Source organism: Mustela nivalis, assembly GCF_964662115.1.
Source record: "Mustela nivalis genome assembly, chromosome: 18".
Lineage (NCBI taxonomy): Eukaryota > Metazoa > Chordata > Mammalia > Carnivora > Mustelidae > Mustela > Mustela nivalis.
The window spans coordinates 12,967,829-12,989,181 of NC_139037.1; the positions used below are offsets into that span (position 1 = coordinate 12,967,829).

At 39.2% G+C, this 21,353-nt stretch overlaps 1 protein-coding gene across 6 annotated transcripts in view; it reads right to left on the bottom strand.

Moving 5' to 3' along the window:
- Window positions 1-21,353, bottom strand: part of HYDIN (HYDIN axonemal central pair apparatus protein) — a 381,505-nt gene that overhangs the window by 284,873 nt on the left and 75,279 nt on the right. For all 6 annotated transcript variants that reach the window (XM_082712191.1, XM_082712193.1, XM_082712188.1 and 3 more), the window contains 2 exons: window positions 5,989-6,146; window positions 3,644-3,766 (listed from right to left, as the gene is read on the bottom strand). In XM_082712191.1, the coding sequence (XP_082568317.1) occupies window positions 3,644-3,766; window positions 5,989-6,123 (258 nt within the window). In that variant the 5' untranslated portion in view covers window positions 6,124-6,146. The remainder of the gene's footprint in view (window positions 1-3,643; window positions 3,767-5,988; window positions 6,147-21,353) is intronic.

Below are 21,353 nucleotides of genomic sequence, written 5' to 3' on the forward strand. Positions count from 1 at the left end.
AGGGAAGGCAAGGCCAAATGGGCAACACATAAATTCACATGTTTATAGGAAGGAGTTTTTCCACTGAGGCAGGCTAGAAGAGAAGGATTCTGATTCCTAAGGGCCCCCACAAGTCACAATTCTGGGAAAAGGCTAACACAGCTCATTCTTCCTTCCTTCCTCTCAGCCCCCTTCCAAATAAACACATGCACACAATCCTCTTTCATAAAATGCTGTGCTGAGAATCATGAAGGATTACTATTGGTCTGGGACACCACTAGGACATGCCCCAACAAGAATTTCCTGCAGATCACAAGTCCGGGAAAAATGCCCCTCTTCCCTCCAAAAATGAGTGGTAACAATAATAGTAATATCTTGATAAATCAAGATCAGTGCAAAAATATTCAAGGAAAACAAAGGGATAAAGAAAATGGCAAGTGAAGAAGAGTTAATAGGAAAGTTGCCATGAACCAATGAAAATATTGGCTACACTGTTTGACTATAAACCCAAAAGACATAATGGAAAAAAATATGAAACCACAAAGCAAATAATTAAGAGGCAGGGAGGACTTAAGCAATCAAAGTGATGAAAAATTCATGTGTTCACTCATAAATACTAATTGAGTTTCCAATATTCTCCAAATGTTAAGCACACAGTAGTGAGCAAAGCCAACAAAGCCCTTGCCCTCATGAAGCTGACATTCTTGGGGAAATGGATAAAAAATAAAGTGATTTGGCTACAGAGAAAACTAACAGACATGGAGAGAGTGTGAATGCAAGGTGTATGCTCTTTTCAACAGGTGTCAAGGGAGAGCCTCTCTGAGGAAAATACATCCAAGCAGAGATCTAAGCAAATCCTGCAAAGATCTGAGAGAATAGATTACAGTTAGAATGACTAGCAGGTGCAAAGGTCCTGAGGGGTGGATTATCATTGAGTGTTCGAAGAGCAACAAAAGGGGAGGGGGCACAGCTAGAGAGAATGAGCTAGGGAAGAGTGGAAGGGAAAGAGGTCTGTGAGGGAAATAGGATTAGACAATGCAGGACCCTATATCTCTGAGGGTAAGAGGAAGCTGCTGGATGGCTTTACACATGGAAGTAACATGTCCCAGTTTACATTTTTAAAAAATCATTCTTTCTTCTTTGTGCAGAATTGATGATGGTGGAATGAGATGGAAACATGGAGACTATTTCAGTAGTCTAGAGAATGGTGGTTTGAACTGGGAGGGTATTGGTGCAGCTGGTGAGAAGCAGTTTGATTAAAGCCATATTTGTAAAAGCAGAAGTTTATAGCGCTTGTCATTGGATTTCATATAAGATGAAAGAAAAAAAGAGCATCAGAGATAATCCCAAGGTAGGTTTCTGGCCTGAGAAAATATATACTAGATGGAGGAGACAAAAGAGACAAGATTGTGTCTTTAGGGAATGAAGGAAACACAAAAGTTAGAGCTTGAATGTTTTAAGTTTGAGCTGCCAATCATTCATTGGGCTGAATAACTGACCCAGAGTTCAGAGGATGGGCCACAGCAAGATAAACAGTTGTGAAAGTAAACATTTAAAAAAGTAGAAATTAAAGCCTGCTCCTAGAAGGGACCACTTGAAGAATGAGTTCAAAAGAAAAACAAGTTCAAGGACCAAGTACTGGGGAGTTCCAACATTTAGTGATCAGGAACAGAAGAGTGACCCAAAAAATAAAAGAAGAAAGTAGGAAGTAGGAAGAAAATAAAAGGAATATGATAGCTGAGCTACAAGTAAATAAAAAGGGATGCTGAGACTAATGCTGTGAGACAATCCAGAAGTACTGAACTGGTCAAACTCAAGGATGAATGATAAGAGAAACACATATACACAAGATTCAAAGTAAGGAACATAGAGTATAACCTGATGGAAATAATTACAATGAAATGGAAATGAACAGAAAATTAAAAATGGTTGGCAAGAGAATACAATATCTAGAAAGGTAGACAAAGAAGGTCCAACATATTCATAATTGATAGTCCTCAAGAAGAATGAAAAATGGCAAGAACAAATACTGGGTCGTTCAAGAAAAATTTTCTAGAAGTAAACTAAAGATACGTGATAGTATATCAAGAAAAGTTTAAAAAATTACTGCATACTAAATTAGAATAAACAGTCTTTGGCCATAAGAGCTAAAAGACTGACATATCTGTAGTGGGATAAATCAAGCTGGCTTCATCACACTTCTGCATACCATTATGCATCATATTTCTGCTTACCATTAAAGCCAGAAGGTAGTGAGGAAAATGCCTGCACAGCTTTTATGGGGAAAATCTGAAATTTGATATAAAGGAAATAGGCATATATTGTTAAACAAAAAACCAAGGATGTATAGTATCCATAGGCTCTTCTTGAAGAGATTGGTGAAAGATGACTGTCGCCCAACTAGGAACAAATAAAACTCTAGAAAATAAAGTAAAAATAACCAAATGAGTTGAGAAAGAAAAAGGAGAAATGATGAAATACAGTAAAGTGTACTAATTATGTCATCCTTCATAGCAGGGGTCAAAATATGTTAAAACACACACAAGCAGGGGCGCCTGAGTGGCTCAGTGGGTTAAACCCTTGCTTTCGGCTCAGGTCATGATCCCAGGGTCCTGGGATTGAGCCCCACATCAGGTTCTCTGCTCGGCAGGGAGGCTGCTTCCCTTCCTCTCTCTCTGCCTACTTGTGATCTCTGTCAAATAAATAAAATCTTAAAAAAAAAAAAACATACAAGCAGTACATACAGGAAAATATGCAGGAAAATAAGGCTGGTCTCAGTTACGTGATGGGAAAGGAGCAAATAGCCCTTGATCAGGATAAGTTAGTATTGGGAGAAGCCATGCTACTGGCCTCAAAAAAAGAGAAGAAACCATAACTAAATTTGCAAGGCTCAGAGGAAGAGCAAATTTTGTGTAGATCCTACACAGGGAAGGCAATGGTGCTGCAGCAAGTGCAAAAGAGCCTCAGGAACTCATTCATGACGGGGGAAAGATCTCTGGAAATCTCTCAGGATTAGCCCAGGAAAGCCTTTAAGAGGAGGCAGATCTCCATCAGTCTGACGAATGGAAGTTCATACCATAATTTGTACATAAAAAGTAAAGCATCTAATTCAAGAAATTAATTTAAAAGTAGGAAATAAGACCTTATTTTATAACCATATACTCCTAAAGCCTGGAATTCATGGTTTACATTAGAATATAAAAACAGGTTAAAATAACTATTCTTTAGAAACTAAATGAATACATTTGCTATTGGAAGTGAGCCAGAACAGATAACAAATGCCGCCTTTAATAAACAATTCCACCTTCTTCCTTTCTAGTGATGACAGCTCAGGGAAGATGGGATTTATTGCTGTGTTAAGAAGATGACTTAATTGGATTTGGCCACTATAATCCTTGGAACTACTCCTGACTTATAAACAATAGCGTCCAGAAGTAACTAAGAAACGTGACTAGTCAAAAGTTATTTGTACTTATTAATTATAATTCTATCCATATTAAATCAACAAATATCAAGATCAAAAGAGGTAGAAAAAGAATATATAACACAAACTCAATAAGGAATTAGCCTGGAAATAATAACCGTGACTTAGTTCCTGTTGTTCTAGAATGTTCACATTATTCCAGAGCCTGCCTCATTAACAAGTATGACAGGAGGTAGCTACCTTTTGGTGCGTTTCCCCCATATCTAAAAGTTCGATGATCTGTGGTCGGCACATCAAACGTGTATTAGCCAGTCTCTGCTCTGTGGTGAGGGACATTTCCTTCAGGAATTCCGAGGGTGTCAGCTAGATTAAAGAATAAAAAAATAAAAAACAGCTGAAGATTCATAAATGGTTATACCGAAAAAGTGTTTTCATAAGTGCCAGTAATGAATAATTTGTGTTTGCAGCTTTCAGGATAATTGTGGAATGCCACTAAGTTCCCTTATGAAATATTTAAATTAACTAAATAATACAAGAGAAGTACCTGCGCACTTTTGAGCTCTTTGTACACTAATTTGAAATGACATGCGATTTTGAAGAAATCACACAAAAGAAACTGGGGGGGTGGGGAGTCAAGAAATTGCACTAGAACATATCCAAAGAGTTTAACATTTACACTCAGATGAAGCATCTGAGCATACAACCCTACTTCCAAAAATCACTTCTGGTGTTCAGAGCTGAGGAATATGAAATGCTTCTAGTTCTCAGTTGAAGTTACAACAAACAAGCAAAGTTTGGGTATTTAGCTATCCCACTACAGCAGGTTAAAGAGGAATCTTGTGAAATAGAAAGGATCTGGGGCACCTAGGTGGCTCAGTGGGTTAAAGCCTCTGCCTCGGCTCGGGTCATGATCCCAGGGTTCTGGGATCGAGCCCCGGATTGGGCTCTCTGCTCGGTGGGGATCCTGCTTCCTCCTCTCTCTCTCTGCCTGCCTCTCTGCCTACTTGTGATCTCTCTCTGTGTTAAATAAATAAATAAAATCTTAAAAAAAAAAAAAAAAAGAAAGAAAGAAAGAAAGGATCTAGGGAGTGTGACTGCACAGCTTAGGAATGAGTTTGAACTTTTTAGAAATCCCAGGAGCACGTTTAGACCTTGTTTTAAAAGAGCCCTATGGGGCACCTGGGTGGCTCAGTGTGTTAAGCCGCTGCCTTTGGCTCAGGTCATGATCTCAGGGTCCTGGGATCGAGTCCCACATTGGGCTCTCTGCTCAGTGGGGGGCCTGCTTCCCTTCCTCTCTCTCTGCCTGCCTCTCTGCCTACTTGTGATCTCTCTCTGTCAAATAAATAAATAAAATCTTTAAAAAAAAAAAAAAAAAGAGCCCTAAACCCATGATCAGATCCAGCAGCCACTTCTACTCACACCAAAACAGGAACACAAATGCTTTAACACTTTCTCATGTTATGAGAAAAAAAAAAATGTAACCTATCATTTAAATAAAGGCATTTAAATAACCCAACAAGACTTATTTACCCAGGACCAAACACAATTATTTACTTATTGTTGTTCTGGAATGTTCCAGGGTTTGCTTTATATGCAAGGGGAGGATGATCATTCACAGCAACATAATGCTTAAGTATGCACCAAGACTTTTAAAACAGCCAGAGGTATATAATTTAGCTGATTCGTTTCACCTTGGGTTAAAATCAATGCTCTTCAAAATCCCTACAAAATTAATTTCTGTGATTGAATCCATATAAATGAAAGCATATTTCTAATGCTGCTTCTTACTTGGTTTTTTTTAGGTTCTTCTTGATTGGAACCCAGATTTGAATACTGAAATGTTAAGAGGTATCAGCTGTGTCACAGTTTAAATAAAAATAATAAAGTCTTAAAAGCAAAAAGTCAGGAGTTTAAATTTGAAATGATGACCACCACAAAAGAGAGTGATGATAGGTTTTATTTTTTTTCCTCGGAACATAACTTGAGTCTGGCTTTTAAAATTTGATGAATACTATCTTGAACCCTGTAAATTGTTACTGATATTTTCTATAGCATGTAGTTTATAATTCCATTCTCATCACATAACTATAACCTATTAAAAATAGAAGTATGTTTTATTTTGAAGGACAGAGAAAAAGTGTATTTTTCCTTGATACCATATAGTCATCATTTTGATACTCTCTGTTCTACAAATATGCAAACAGAAATAACTCTTGTCAGTCAATAGGTATTACACTGTTGAGGTCAAACCTTATGAAATTCTGATACCTCGTTGTTTTTGAACTACACACAAAGCAGTCTCATAGGGTTCAACCTAACATTTAGAAAACCACCATAATTTCATTGCATAGTCTTACTTCAACTGATTAGCTTAAGCAATTCAAGTCTCTACTTTGAGGCATGTAATTTCAAAAACTTCTTGGGCTTTTAAGAGGAGCCTCTGCTCCGCAGCAAGCTGCCATGTTACCTACATCGATATTGTAAGTCAGTAATTCCCTGAGTTCTGAGAATGCCAAGTAGCAGCTGTCACCCTCCTGAGGAGACTGCATTAAGTCTTTCACACTTGAAAGTCTCGGGTACATTACCATTGGATTTGCTTCTTCTTTTGTAACGACCCTTGGACTCAAGGGTGGCAGAACCTTGCTTTGGAATCCTTTCAGCATTCTGACTAACCCCATCTGAACAGCCCCCATAGACTCCTCGAGTCTTCTACTGGTCATTTTTAGTTATTTCCTTCATTCACCTAGAAGTGGAAAAAAAAAAAAAAGGGTTTTAGAACAAATACAGTTAATTCCTGAATACAGGTCACAATTTTTTTTTAAGATTTTTCAAATACAAAATGTTTAGAAAAGACTAATCTTCAAAAATACATCAAATGCCTGTAACAAATGCCTTAACTAGAGCAGTCTATTCCATGTAATTAGTCCAGGTTTAACCTTAGCCCAAAGTCTAGGAAGCCCTTTAGACAAACCAAGTGATTCTGGACTGAGCTCAAGGAAGACCCAGACATACATGTAGTTCCTACATTCGGTACTTTTGTCCTCCCAGATAAACAAACACTGCCCAATAAATACACTTCATTGTTTGCTACTTTATATTTATTTAACAATTCTCTCTCATGATGGCCTCCAAACAGAAAAAAACATAAGGCTTCAGGCCTTCAAGCTGAGCAGAGACTAAAAAGGCAGTATGAGATAAAGAAGAGGAAGTTTCTGGAAAATTTTTGGACATTTATGGTCATAAATAAGTCATTAAACAGCCACTCTGTATCTAGAAATCAAAGAGATAGGGCATCTCCCCTCTATATAACCTTCCTTATGCCTTTTAGTAGAACAGTTGCAACCATGGAGGCCCATTTGTGACAAGTGGGGATTTCTGTTTTCAGTAATAGCTGGCTAGTTTATCCAACTCTGCCCAAAAAACACAAACAAAAACTAAAAATGCTTGGATACAATGTCAAGTAAGAAACCATAAAAGTCATTAAAAAGCTCACAAGACAATAAGTTATTACCAGACCAAAACAGTGAGGAAAGAGGTACATAAAGAAAAATAGATCTGAATGAAAATGCAGTAAAGTAAAGCAGTAAAACACCCCAGGAAATGAATATAAAATGTTTTAAAAGGTAAAAAAAAATAAAAGAACAAATAATTGAAATAGCAGACAGTCAAAAAGAAGATCCAGTACATTATAACCAGAACCCATGAAGAAGAAAAATAAAGTTCTAGAGTGGAACTAATATTTAAAACTATCATCCAATAAAAAGTCCCCCCCCCATAAAGAAAACATAATGAAAAGGGACTGGTAGGTGTCTATGAAGACAGATGCAGATGGTCAACTCTAAGTTATATCTTAGCACAACTATTAGACTTTTAGAGAAATTTTTAAACTTCTCATAGCTTCCAGGCAAAAAAGGTAAAATAACTTAGAGGGGCAAGAGAATTAGATGTCAATGGACCTTGAAAAAGGAACCTAAGAACTGGGAAAATGAGGGACAATATTTTCCAAAACTTTAAAAAGTATGAGCCAAGAATTTTATATACAGCCAAGGTCTCCCTCAAATACCAAAGCTACAGAAAGGGAGTTTTGAACATGTAAAAGCTCAGGGAAAATTGTGAACAAGTTCCCTTCCTGAGGAATGTACTAGACGATGGGCTTCAGCCAACCAATAGATGATTGGGGAACCTCAACAAAAGGACTTACAATGAACATTTCATGTATTTAATTATAGAGTTAATTTTAATAATGAAGTTGAAGACATGAGGAGAATATAGAGTTTAAGCATATTTTCTGAAAAACTTGAAAGAATGCAATTTTAAAAGAAGAGTAAAAAAATAGAAAAGTAAAACAAGATCATTAACACTATTAGGTAGGAGTCAAACTATTTACCCAGGTAGAATAAAGGAGATTATGGGAATTAGGGTAGAAAGCCCATTAGATGGCAGTCAATGACACCTGTTTCCAAGCACGCATGTATTTGCTAATGCCCTGCCCTTGACTGTGGGCTGTCCTTAGGTATTCTAACAAACAAAATACAGCAAATTGATGAATGTCACTTCTGAGATTGCTTTTATTTTTTTTTAAGATTTTATTTATTTGACAGAGACCACAAATAGGCGGAGAGGCAGAGAGAGAGAGAGAGAGGGAAACAGGCTCCCCGCCGAGCAGAGCACCCAATGCGGGACTTGATCCCAGGACCCTGAGATCACCACCTGAGCTGAAGGCAGAGGCTCAACCACTGAGCCACCCAGGTGCCCCCGAGATTGCTTTTAAAGAGACTTGGATCCATCTTGGGTACTGTCTGGCACCCTCTCAGATCATTAGCTGCCACACTGTGAGGACACTCAGAAAGCTTAGAGAGAGAGACCCACGTGGTGAGGGAGGGACCATGACTGCTAACAATAACATGAGTGATCTTGGAAGTGGGTCTCCTGAGACCTGCCAACAACCCTGTCAATGAGCCTGAAGGCAGACTTGCCAGCCCCATTTGAGCCTTTAGATGACTAGAGGCCCAGCCAACAGCTTGCCTGCAGATGCATAACAGACACTGAAGAGGAAGCACCCAACTAATAAGCCACACCTAGGTTCCTGACCCATAGAAACTATGAGAGAACTAATATTCACCATTTTAAGCTACTAATTTTAGGGTAATTTATTATACAGCAATAAATTACTAATGCAGCCATTTTAAAGAGTTTATATACCAAAAACTACTCAACATAAACCTTCCTAAATACCAAAAGAAATTAGAAAAAGCAAAGTAGCCATACTAAACAGAGAAAGACAATGAATCAACGGTGATGCGTCTAATTGTACAACACAAGGTAATATGGGAAGTGATGTCAGCAGCATGTTGGAATGGGTGAGAGCCAACTTCAGTCTCCCGCAAAAAGACCAAATAAAAACTACCCACAGACAAGATGTCTCTGTGAAAATCCCAGAACCCAGGGGTTGAGCCTGAAATACCCTCTTGGGTCACAGAGACACGGAAGAACCTCAAAAATAGGATGCTCAGTAAAAGAAGCCAGTCACAAAAGACCACGTGTTGTATGAGTCCACGCACATGAAGCGTCCAGAATGGGGAGCTCTCTAGTGAGAAGGAATAAATTAGTGGTTGCTTAGGGCTGGAAAAAATGAAAGGATGGGGCAGAGGTTCATGGCTAAAAGGTATGGGTTATCTTACTAAGATGACAATGTTCTAAAGTGAACCGTGGTGATGATTGCACATATTTGTAAATACACTAAAAACTGCTGAGTTGTATATACACCTTAGGGGTTAATTTTATGGTATAAGAGTTTTATCTCAACAAGGTTATTAAAAATATATTTTATTATTTTTTGTTTGTTTCACTGGAGAATTCTGGAAGCATTTCTTTCTTTCTTTCTTTCTTTCTTTCTTTCTTTTTTATTATGTTATGTTAGTCACCATATAATATATCTCTGATGTAGTGTTCCATAATTCAGTTTGCATATAACATGTTAAAACACTTAAAAAATCAACTCATTTTTTTTTTAAAGATTTATTTGAGAGAGATGGAGCATGCACAAGAAGAAGGGGCAGGGAGAAAGAAAAAATCCCAAGCAGACTCCACATTGAGTGCAGAGCCCAGGGTGGGACTTGATCTCACAGCCCTGAGACTGACCTGGGCTGAAACCAAGAGTCAGTAGCTCAATGGACTGAGCTACCCAGGTGCCCCTAAAAAAATCAATTCTTAAAAACTGAAAACCAACTGAAAGAAATGAACCTTGCTGTATATCAAGCTGGTGTCATAAGCACAAAGAGAAAACAATTACTCCAACTGACCTTAAAATACAGTATTTTGACTGTCTTCATTAAATCATAGTCTTCCTTAGTCATAATATTAGTGACAATATACATTTTTTTGCTCTATGCCCAACATGGGGCTTGAACTCACAAACCCAAGATCGAGAGTTTTCATATTCTACTGACTAAGCCAGCTAGGTGCCCCAGTAATAATATTTTCAAAAGAAGTAGTTAAAGGAATATTGTGAGGAACCAAACAATTCAGCTTAAGAAAAAAATAAAATCAAAGAAGTTCTTATATTAAGAAACCCTATAATCTTACACTTAAATTGAAAACAAGTATGAGCTCATGATAATTTTCTCCTTTTAAATAACCTGTCTACTGAAACGGCCCAGAAACAATGAAGGCTCAGTAAGCAATAACAGTCAAGGACATATCATGGCCTCTAAATGCCATTTCCCACTAAAAGGAACCACAGTTCCTTGGAGAAATTGGTAATTTGAGGTCTGAGGCATGAAATGTATAAGATGAACTTGGAGTATTCTATTTTACTATAAAACAAGGACATTATCAAAGGCCACTGGAGAACTCTAAAAGAGTTCCCATTCACCAAAAATAGGACAATTTGAATATTTTTTTAAAGTCTGCAATGGATAAGACTCTCAAAAATTTAAGTTCAAGTGATACTAAAAAAATCACTGGTCACCTTTGGAAGTTGCAACGGCACCAAACTGATTATTTTGGAAAAAATAAAAGGAAAGAATCAGTCATTTATCATGCACTTTTTTTTGGTACAAATTGCATTGCAAGTTAACCAAATCATTAAGGAAGGAAAACAGTCCTTCATAGAAGAATTCCAGCTAATAAACTCAGAAGAAGCAACAGAAAAATAATGACCATTATGCAGGCCCTAATGAAACAAAAGATCATTCAATGCTAAAACCATTAGGAAAGATGCTGTTGAAGAACTCTGTAATGACTCAATCGAGCGCACACCACTGGAGCCCTCTAAACCAATCCTAACATTAAATGCACGAAAAGCAGACATACCATGTTGCCTCCACATGATGCTCTACAGAGCCCCAGCCATGTGGAACTATTAACAAAAACCTAATTACACCTCTAGACCTACCAGCCAGGCTACAGGACACACAGAGAATGGAGGAGCAAGCATATTCTGGAGGAAGACAATTAAGCCAAATCAAGAATATGAGAAATGTTATAGGAATATGGCCTACTTTATTCAAGGAATAAAAAGCATCAGAGAGTTGTGGGCAGTTTATAATATAAACTAAAAGAGCTCTAAACCGACCAAATGCAAGGGTGTGCCTCGTTTAGATCAGGATTCAAATAAATGAATAGAGATGATATAAAATAATTATTGGTTCTTTGGTAGGATAATGGTACTGTGGGTATGAAATTTCAAAAGAATGTTCTTATCTGTTAGAGATATGTAGCATCTACAGGTACAGAGAAATTATAGCTGACATTTACTTGATAATACTTCAGGAAAAGATGCATGTGGGGAATATGAATGCAGGTATAGGTGTGTGGGTGTGTGAGGGAGGAGGAGAGAAGAAATAAGAAAGGGACAATACTGACAACCACTGAAGATTATACCATTCTCTCCACTTTGGGCATGTTTTTAAAATTTTCATAATTAAAAATACCAATACATACAAAATCCTGTGCATGCTTATTCAATGGCAGCTTTCACTACCTAAATGTCCCTCGGCAGGGGAATGGTGAGCCAGATATGGTACCTGGTACCACAGAATACTATTCAGCAATAAAAAGGAACAGACTATTGATAATACAACTTGAATGGATCTCAGGGACAAAAGGAATTGAAAAAACATAATAATCCCAAAAGGTTGCATACTCTGTGATTCCATTTATGTAGTAGTCTCAAGTAACAAAATTACAGAGATGAAGAACAAAGTAGTGGTCACGAGGGGTTAGGGATGGTGGAGAGGGGATGTTCGTAGTGATAAAATAGAGACATCGAGAAGAAATAAGATGACAGGCAAAATCTTAAGGCTTATAGAGGTGGGGTAAATAAGAGAAAATTTGCTTATAGTAAGTTTTTCACTTCTTATAAGGTATGAGTTCAATTTCCAGTGCTATTACTGAATATAACAAAGGAATTTTCTGTATCTTGGTTGTAGAGGAAGTTATATAAATAAATGCACATAGAATCATACATATATGTTGTGCCAATGACAATTTTCTTATTTTTATATTATGCTATAGTGCTATAAGATGTAGCTGTGGGGGGAATAGGAAGTCAAGGGTACATAAGACCTCTCTGTACTTTCTTTGCAACTTCCTGTGAATCTACAGTTATTTCAAAGGAAAATTTATTTTTAAAGTTTTTCAAGAAAAATTGAAAAAGGCAAAACTCATTGTAGATAAGGATGTTATAAAGGTGGACATTCACATGCTTCAGGTGGCATATAAATGTGTAACTTCATTTTGGCCATCTTTAAAAACTGCTCAGAGACTATGTATATCCTTTGATGAATAAATATCTTTTGCTGGTGGATGTACCCCAATTGTGTAAAGATGTACCCATGGGGCACCTGGGTGGCTCAGTTGGTTAAGTGCCTGCCTTCGGCTCAGGTCATGATCTCAAGGTCCTGGGATCCAGCCCCTCATCAGGCTCCCTGTTTAGTGGGGAGTCTGCTTTTCCCTCTCCCTCTGTCCTCCCCTTGCTCATGCGTGCGCTCTCTCTCTGTCTCAAATAAGTAAATAAAATTGCCAACCTATGAGAAGAGCTGAGATGCCCTTCAAGAGATGAATGGATAAAGAAAATATGGTCCATATATACAATGGAATATTACGCAGCCATCAGAAAGGATGAATAATCAACTTCTGTATCAACACAGACAAAACTGGAAGAGATTATGCTGAATGAAATAAGCCAAGCAGAGAGAGTCAATTATCTTATGGCTTCACTTACTTGTGGAGCATAAGGAAAATACGGAGGACGTTAGGAGAAGGAAAGGAAAAGTATGTTGGGGAAAATTAGAGAGGGAGACGAACCATGAGAGACTGGACTCTAAGAAACAAACTGAGGGTTTTGGAGAGGATGGGGGTGGGGATTAGCCGAGGCTGGTGGTGGGTATTAAGGAGGACACGTACTGCATGGAGCACTGGGTGTGGTGCATAAAGAATGAATCTTGGAACACTGAAAACAATAAAATAAAATTAAGATGTTAAAAAAAAAAAAAAGATGTAGGGCGCCTGGGTGGCTCAATGGGTTAAAGCCTCCGCCTTCGGCTCCAGTCATGATCCCAGAGTCCTGGGTTCGAGCCCCGCATCGGGCTCTCTGCTCAGCAGGGAGCCTGCTTCCCCCTCTCTGCATGCTTGTGATCTCTATCTGTCAAATAAATAAATAAGATCTTTTTAAAAAAAAGATGTATTCATAAGCTATGGCTGTGACATAAGTTGACCATTCTATGTCAACAGATTAGAAATACAATGACTTCCTCTTTATCAAACTAAAATACAAAGCAGTTATCTTAAAATCTGATGACTGGGGTATTTTTTATTAAAACTTATTTCTTTATATAAATGATTTCTTAAGTACTTAAAAAATCTCAACTATTTTCCTGTTTTGTTTTTTTCCTGTTTTGGTCACTAGATACCTTACTACAATTCCAGCCTGCCGTACTTGGATCGTGGTTTTGGGGCTCCTTAACTACGAGGGTTAAGATATTTTTCCCTAAAAATCTGTTCACACTGTTCCTTCCAACCGCAATGTCCTTTCTTTACCTCTGCACAGATCCCTTCCTGATTCAAATGTCAGTTCCTTATCGAAGCAATTTCTTTCTGATCTTACCAGCTGGAAGTGACTGTTCAACATCTCTGACCTTCCAGCATCTTACTTTTTCCTCTCTTTTATGACATCTAAAACTTTCTACTTTACAGTTATGTGTGTGCGTATTCTGACCTTAACAGCCCATAGACTCCTTGAGATAGAGACTATAATGCGTACTGTCTCGCATTTAACGGACGCCTGCGAATTTCTAATGAACAATCGACCAGTAAATTAGAGAGAGTCAATATTCAGGAGTGTTATTAAAAATGACAATCACCTAGTCTGGTGTTCCAATATCTAACACAAAACTGAATCCATGCAAATAGGCCAAATGCATTAATGTCCCTGGAATGCCTTGACTCATGTATTCCATTAACACCCTGCTTTTAATGACCACCCTCAGGTCAAAAATATGGTAAAAGGAGCCATGAACCAAAGAATTTTTTTTTTAACCAAATAACTTTTTAACTGAAGATGTCTGGATAACAATACTTTTATTAGGATATTTACTGTGCCAGCTAGCCATATCACCAAATCTTTCGTTTCCACCAAGAATAAATTTTTATTTGTTAAAATGAACTTCAGAAGCTCCTAGAATTCTATTTTAGTTAAGTAGCCATTATCCCTCTTTCCACCCTCTAGTGCCCTGTGCAGCCTGCGTGCACATGGATGTGGTTTCCATGATCACTTTCCCAAGGCAGTGGTCCCAGAATCACACTCCAACTCCTCCTGCGCCCTCGCCCCTTCGCGCCTCATCAGTCTCGCCTCTGCAGCCTTCATCTCTCAGCTAACCTCCGTCCAGTCTCTGAGCCGTGCTGTCAACATCCTGATTCCCGGTCTTGCTGTCTCAGCCAGTAAAACCCCAACCCTGGGGCAGTCCAGCTGCGCTTCTCTCCCACCCACAGTGGGTGAAGATGGCTGGAGAAAACCGCACAAGAGCGCAGACCATGTCACAACAAATTCAGAGTTGCTGGCTTCCGCTGGCTCCTGTTCACCTGCCATCCTGTTCTCCTTGTCAGCTGTCTCCTTGGCAGTGTCCCAGGACTATTCCATGCCCTCCTGCAATTCTAAAGGATTTATGCCTCCCCAGGTCCCTCTGGGCTCCATTCCATTGACCCCACTGCACACAAGCTGTCTCCACCTGGGTGTCCACAGCCACCTCAAGCCCAGCATGCCCCCCAGAGCTGCTCTCCTGCATTCATTCCTCTGTGATGGAATCACCATTCACACAACGGCCCACTCCCCAAGTTCAGGTGTCATCTATGACTGGCCTCTCCTCCAATCAGTCCTATAATAAGTAAATGCTCACTGAACACTTACTATGAACCAGACAGTGTTCCAAGCATTATGCACTAGATGTAGGTACTATTATTCTCCCCAAATCACAGATTAAAAAACCCAGAAGCACAGAGAAGGTAAGGAAGCTGCCCCAGTTCCCATACCAGTAAAGGCGAGAGCTGGGAGGAGAGCCAGTCGCTCCGGCTCCGGAGTCCACACGCTTAGTCGTGACATTCTTCTGCCTCGACCCCCTGGATAGCTCACAAAGCCAACTCCTCCTTTTCATCCCTGTGGTCCTCCTTTGTTAATGTAACCCTCATGTCTTGACCAGAACAGCCTCTTAACTGACCTCCCTGACTCCAGCTTCACATCCTCACAACACCCCTATTCCCCATCCGCTCTCTGCACTGATGCCACAGTGATCTTTCTAAAGGGAAAACAGGGTCATGTCATTTCCCTACCTAAAATCCTTTAGTCCAGAATATTCTGTAAGCTCCTTAGCGTGACATATGTACCAGGAACTCACTCTTCTTGCACATTATGTTCAATTTGCAGTTCACAATCATTCAAATGTTCACACACTTCCAGACTCGTACATTTCACCCAGAACCCCTTTCCTTCCAAACTCCCAACCCCACCACCAACTCCCACTTGTCTTTGTGGGCTCAGATGCCACCTCTTTCAGAAAGCCTTCTCTGACCCTCCAAGGCAGCCCTTTCTTTATGATCTCACGCTCACCCCTGTCATGGTTATTTATTCATCTCCCGCTGCCCATAGACTGCAAGTTCCTTGAGGACAGAAACTTGGTCTTTACCGTCACTGTATTCTCACTGCCCGCTACAGTATGAGATACATATGCTTATTTAATAAGTGTGTTAAATTCATTAATTAATCCCTGCAAATGACTTTCCACAGTCCCCAAATGTACCTGCTATTTCATTCCTCTATCCATTTTATATAAGCTCATCCTTTCTTCTCACTTCCCTATCCCCATCTGCCCATCAAACTTTCATTCATCCCAAAAAAACCATCTCAAGGGTCCCCAGAAATAAGGTTTTCCCTAATACAAAGAGTGTCAATCATTCTGTCCTTTGCATATGCCTCTATTCTTGAAGGTAATACATTCTATTGCAATTATTTGCCTATAAGCCTGTCTCTACCTTCAGGATGTAAGCTTAACTGTAGGGATTATGTGTGAATGCAAAGGAAAAGAAGGCTCACTTAATATTTGAATTTATTTTAATATTAAATTGCATTCATTAAAGGAGACTTTTTCACAATACTGAAATAGTTCTCAGAAGAACTGTTTCTCTCTTTTGTTTTGTGTTAATTTAAATGTTAACTTTGGGTTCCTTCTGTGTTTCTATGGAACAGAGTCTAGGTTAAGTCACAATATCTTCTTTCAGAGAAAAGACAAGAAAATGTATTCTAGGCTAAGTCTTAGGAGGGAGAGTGGGCAGGATGGGGTTTGCATTAAAGATCTGCCTTATTGATTTGCAGCACTGGATTCTTTTTTTAAAAAGTTTAAAGATATTCTTAAGCACAAAATTCATTTTCTGCACAAACTTATTTTGTTCACCTCTAGGAACTCATAAGGGAGCTGAGTCTAAAAGCGATCAAATACAGAATGGGTTTGCTGTCTGGTAAGGCAGAATTTCATGACATCTATCATTAAATTAGTGAACATCCCCCGACACAGCGGGGACATGTACATGTCACATAAATAACTATATCATGATCACCTGAACTCTACCCCATCCCTCATCTCTATCCATTTCTTCTTGCTTTCCCTTCATCCTGAAGGTCTCAAAGACTAATTTCCTCGCATTTTTATTCCACCTTCTTCTTCCATTCCCAAGTCTCTCCTTTGTTGCAAAGCCAAATAAAAAACAGGCATATGTGTTCCCAGGTTAAATCTCAGAACAAGTTAAAATCTTTTCTACCCAGCAAGCAACATGTAAGATGAAAACAAATCTCAAAGAACTTCCATCAGAAACACTACATTTCATACTTGCTGTGCAGTGCACTAGCCCACATGCCTCTAATACATTTTACTAAATATATAGGTTGACTGACTAAAAATGCTTTTTCATAGTTTTGAAAAAAAAAAAAAAAAAGAACTTTTCTCCCCAATCTTCCCAAGCCTTAGTTCTCTCATCTGTATAACGGAGATAACAGTAGTTACCTATTACCAGGTAACAAATTGCCCCAAAACTTAGTAGTTTCTTACTTCTCACAGTTTCTGTGATTTAAGAATTTGAAAGAATTTGAATAAGAATTTGATTCTGGCTTAGGGTCTCTTAGGTTGTAGTCAAAGATGGCAGTGAGGGTTGCAGCTCTCTGAGGGTTTGACTAAGGCTGGAAAAATCCACTTCCAAGATGGCTGGCTCACATGGCTCTGGGTGGGAGACCTCAGTTCTCTCCTCATGGGTCTCTCAACAGGGCTGCCTGAGTGTCCTTGCAGCATGATGACTGGCGACTTTCCCAGCAAGCAGTCAACAGGCCATGAGAGAGGCTACAATGTCCGCTATGACTCCCAAATCACCACCAACATTCATGCAAAATCTACCAGTCCCACCGATCAGACCTATTCAGTGTGGAAGAAGCCACACAAGGACGTGAATACAGGAAGGGAGGATCGCTGGGAGCCATCTTGGAAGCCAGCTACCACTTCTACTTAATGTGTTCAAGGTGCAGATTAGATGAGATAATGTGTGTAAAGTACTTCACTTTGCACAGTATCTGGCATATAATTGAAATCCCATAGAAAGTTTGGTTTAAAAAAAGAAAGCAATGAATCTGTTCATGCCTTCAGTTTCTGATACTCCAAATGTTTCTTTACCCCCCAAACACCATTTTAGCAGGAAAAGATCAAAGAAAAAATTAGGAAAATGCTCAAATACAACATGACTTTGTTGCTAGTGAGGGGTTCTCCAGGATCTCAGAATAAAAGGATTAATTTTAATTTTTTAATCTTACTTCATCTTCTGTTTTTCTATTGTTTCTAAAGCTGTTATGCTCCTTGGTTTTCTATCTGTTTGATCTCTTTTAAATTGGATTACTTCGGATTTCATAGGTTTCACACTAGCCTCTGCTCTCTTCTCCTTGAAATATTTCCTGAAAATAATGTCTCTGCAGAATGTGTGACCTCTGATATCTGATATAGATAAAAGAGACAAATTTCAGAAAAGAATCCTCTTGTTTGACCCATGTTGAAGAAAAAGAAAATGAAGATGTGTTTTGTTCTGGCCACCAATTCAATGAGGGGAGGGCAAAAGGGGGACACTATTCCCTGCACCAACAAGCAACACTCAGGATACCAGCTGGCTGTCCTACAATTCAACTCAGTTCTGACACCATCTACCCAGAGACAACACTAGATTCCACAGGTTAAAGGTTCAGTCCTACAAGACCATGTCCCCCATTACCAACAGATGCTAGTCACAAGCCCAGAGTGTTACTTTTGACCAACCAGAGATAAATCAGAGGCTCCTGAGATCTCCTTCTCAGGTTAGATTAATTCACTAGAGTGACTCTCAGAACTCAGAGAAACATTTTACTTACTAGATCACTGATTTATTATAAAAGGATATAATTCAGGAACAGCCAGATAGAAGAGATGCAAAAGACAAGATAGTGGGAAGGAGTGCAGAACTTTCATGCCCTCTCCAAGGGCACCACTCTCTCCAAATCTCTACATGCTCACTGACCTGGAAGCTCTCCAAACCTTGTCCTTTTGGACTTTTAAAGAGGATTTACCACATAGGCATGACTGATTAAACCAATGGCCGTTCAACCTCCCCTCTCCCCTCCAGCCTCCACCCGTCAGCCTCCCCTCCCCAGAAGTTGGCAGGCAGGGACTGAAAGTTGTAACCCTCTAATCAGATGGTTGGTTCTCCTGGCAACCAGGCTCCTCACCCTTATGCGGAGTCCAAAAATTAGCTCATTACCATAACAAAAGATCCCTTTATTGCTTTCCTCACTTGGGAAATTCCAAGGGTTTTAGAACCTCTGTACCAGAAATAGTGAAGACCAAATACGTATTTTGTACTATAAATCAAAATATCACAAGATGCATGGTGAAAACGAATTTTCTTCGGCATCAAATTACAAAAAGAACGGCTTCTCAAAGAAAAATGTCAAGTGCTAGAAACTTGTTCAAACTGTAGAACCAGGCCAGACACAGGCAGGAGAAAAGTCAAACAGCCAACTAAGGACCATACAGGAAGAGGGCGATGCTAAAAAAAACAAAATTCAGGGGCGCCTTGTGGCTCAGTCTTGGTTTCAGCTCAGGTTGTGATCTCAGTGTTGCAAAATAGAGCCCGGAGTCGGGCTGTGCACTGAGCGTGGAGCCTGCTTGGGATTCTCTCTTCCTCTCCCTCCACCCTCCCACTCTCTCATGCATGTGCGCTCTCTCTAAAAAAAAACAACAAAAAACAAAAATAAAATTTGACAGAGTAAATTTGAAGACCAAATTGACTTTTTTCAATTATTCATGAATCAGGCAGCATCTCTTTGAGCAAAAAGAAAGGCGTTTCAAAAAGCCCTACAAAACAGACAGGTTTAATAGGCAGAAGGGGGGAGGAAATTAAAGTTAAAATAATGGATTTTTTCAGGCAACCTCACCTTCCTCTAGGGAATGGATGGGACCTACCGGGTAGATTACCTCACTAGTACTGCCCAGGTAATTCCAGACTGACTGATTCAAAGTAACATTCCTGGGACAGTCTGAAACTGCAGTTGGATTAGATATTAAGTCTGTGTTTGTTGACAGGGGCTTAGCACAAATGACAGTATTTGGGTTCTGCTGTGTCTTCTTTTTAACAGTAACAACAGGAACAGAGAAAGCTGCAGCTGTAGAAATTTCTTATTTGTGAGCTCCAATTCACATCATTTTCATGATTTAAACCAAGAATCTACAAACATTACAGTTCCAAAATAGATTCCTTTTCTCACATGGGAATTCAATTATCTTTCAACTAAAAAGAGTATCTACTATCTGTGAAGTACTATATTAATTATAAATAAAATCATATTGGCTCTGAGGAGTGAAGATGAAACTCAGTGAGATGACCTCCAGCATACAGTAACAAGCACCCAGAAATCACACTGGAATCTTTGCAGATCCACCCGCATTCAGGCTTGGTCAAATCTCTAAGTGAAAAGCATTGTTGCCGGCTGACCACTTGATAAATTCTGCTTTTAGTTACAATGAGGTAGATAAAAGATAAAGTGATATTGCCTTTTCAAATATTTTACTGTGAAATTTTATAGGCACACATAAAGATGTCTCCAAAATGTACAGCTCAATGAATTTCTTACAAAGTGAACATCTATGAAATGATCATCCCAGTGAAGAAAGAAAACGCTGTCGGCACACCACCCCCACTCTCCCGCAAAAGGACCCTCACATCCCTTTACAGTCACTAAGCCATCTCTTCCCACTAAAAGCAATCAGCATCTTCACTTTCCTAGAAATCACTTCCTTGACTTTATTACCTAAGTATGCATCTCTAAACATTACAGTTTTGCCCAGTTTTTAATATTTGAGGCAATGGAATCACACAGTATGCAATCTTCTCCGTCTGGCTTCTTTTGTTCTACTTTATGTATCTATTTCATTACATATATCTGTAATCTGTTTCTCTTCATTTAAGTTTAATAGCTCACTGTTGGAGATATACTATAATTCATTAATCTATTCTACTATTGGTTAATATCTGGGTTGTTTCCAGTTTGAGGCTATCATGAATAAGACAGAACGGTCTAAAAAATGTCTGCCTGTGCACAAGAGTATATATCTAGGAATGGAATTGCTGGCTCATAGGTAAGCATATCTTAGACTATGGGAGATAATGCTAACCAGTTTTCCAAAGTCGTTGTACCTATTTTATACTCTCACTAGCAGTGTATGACAGATCTGGGGGGGCCACCCAAATTTGCTAACACTTGCTATTAGCCACCTAATTTTTAGCTATTTGGTGGGGGTATCATCATAGCTCACTGTGGTATTAATTTGCATTTCCCTGATTACTAATGAGATTGAGTATCTTTGCATATGCTGATTGACCAATTGGACGTCCCCTTTTATGAAAGGTCTCAGTGAAGTGTTAAGTCTCTTGACTTTTCCTGTTGGGTTGTCTTTTTCTTACTGATTTGTAGAGGTACTTCAAATATTCTGGATGCAATTTTCAGTTATAGGTCTTTGTAGATGTCTCTGCCCACTCTATGGTTTGTTTTTGTTTTTGTTTTGTTTTGTTTTGTTTTCATTCAAATGGCATCATGTGCCAAATTCCAGTTCATCCCTATTCCTCTTAAGCAGCCCTTTGAGGTCTAAACCCAAAGAGGAATTCACTGGGCCCGCTCTATCCTTGGCAGGCCCTGGCCACCAATCCCTGCTGCTTTAGCCCACAAACAATGCCCTGCCTCTTTGTCTCCTGGCATCTTCCTTGGAATGTACATGTGCTTTCAGGGGTTCTAAGTTTGGAGCTCACTTCTCTGGGTCCCTGTTCCCCTTAGAGCTGGTCTGATCATTCTTCACCATCTTGTTATCCTTCTAGTGACCTAAAGCAAGCTCCTGTTGAT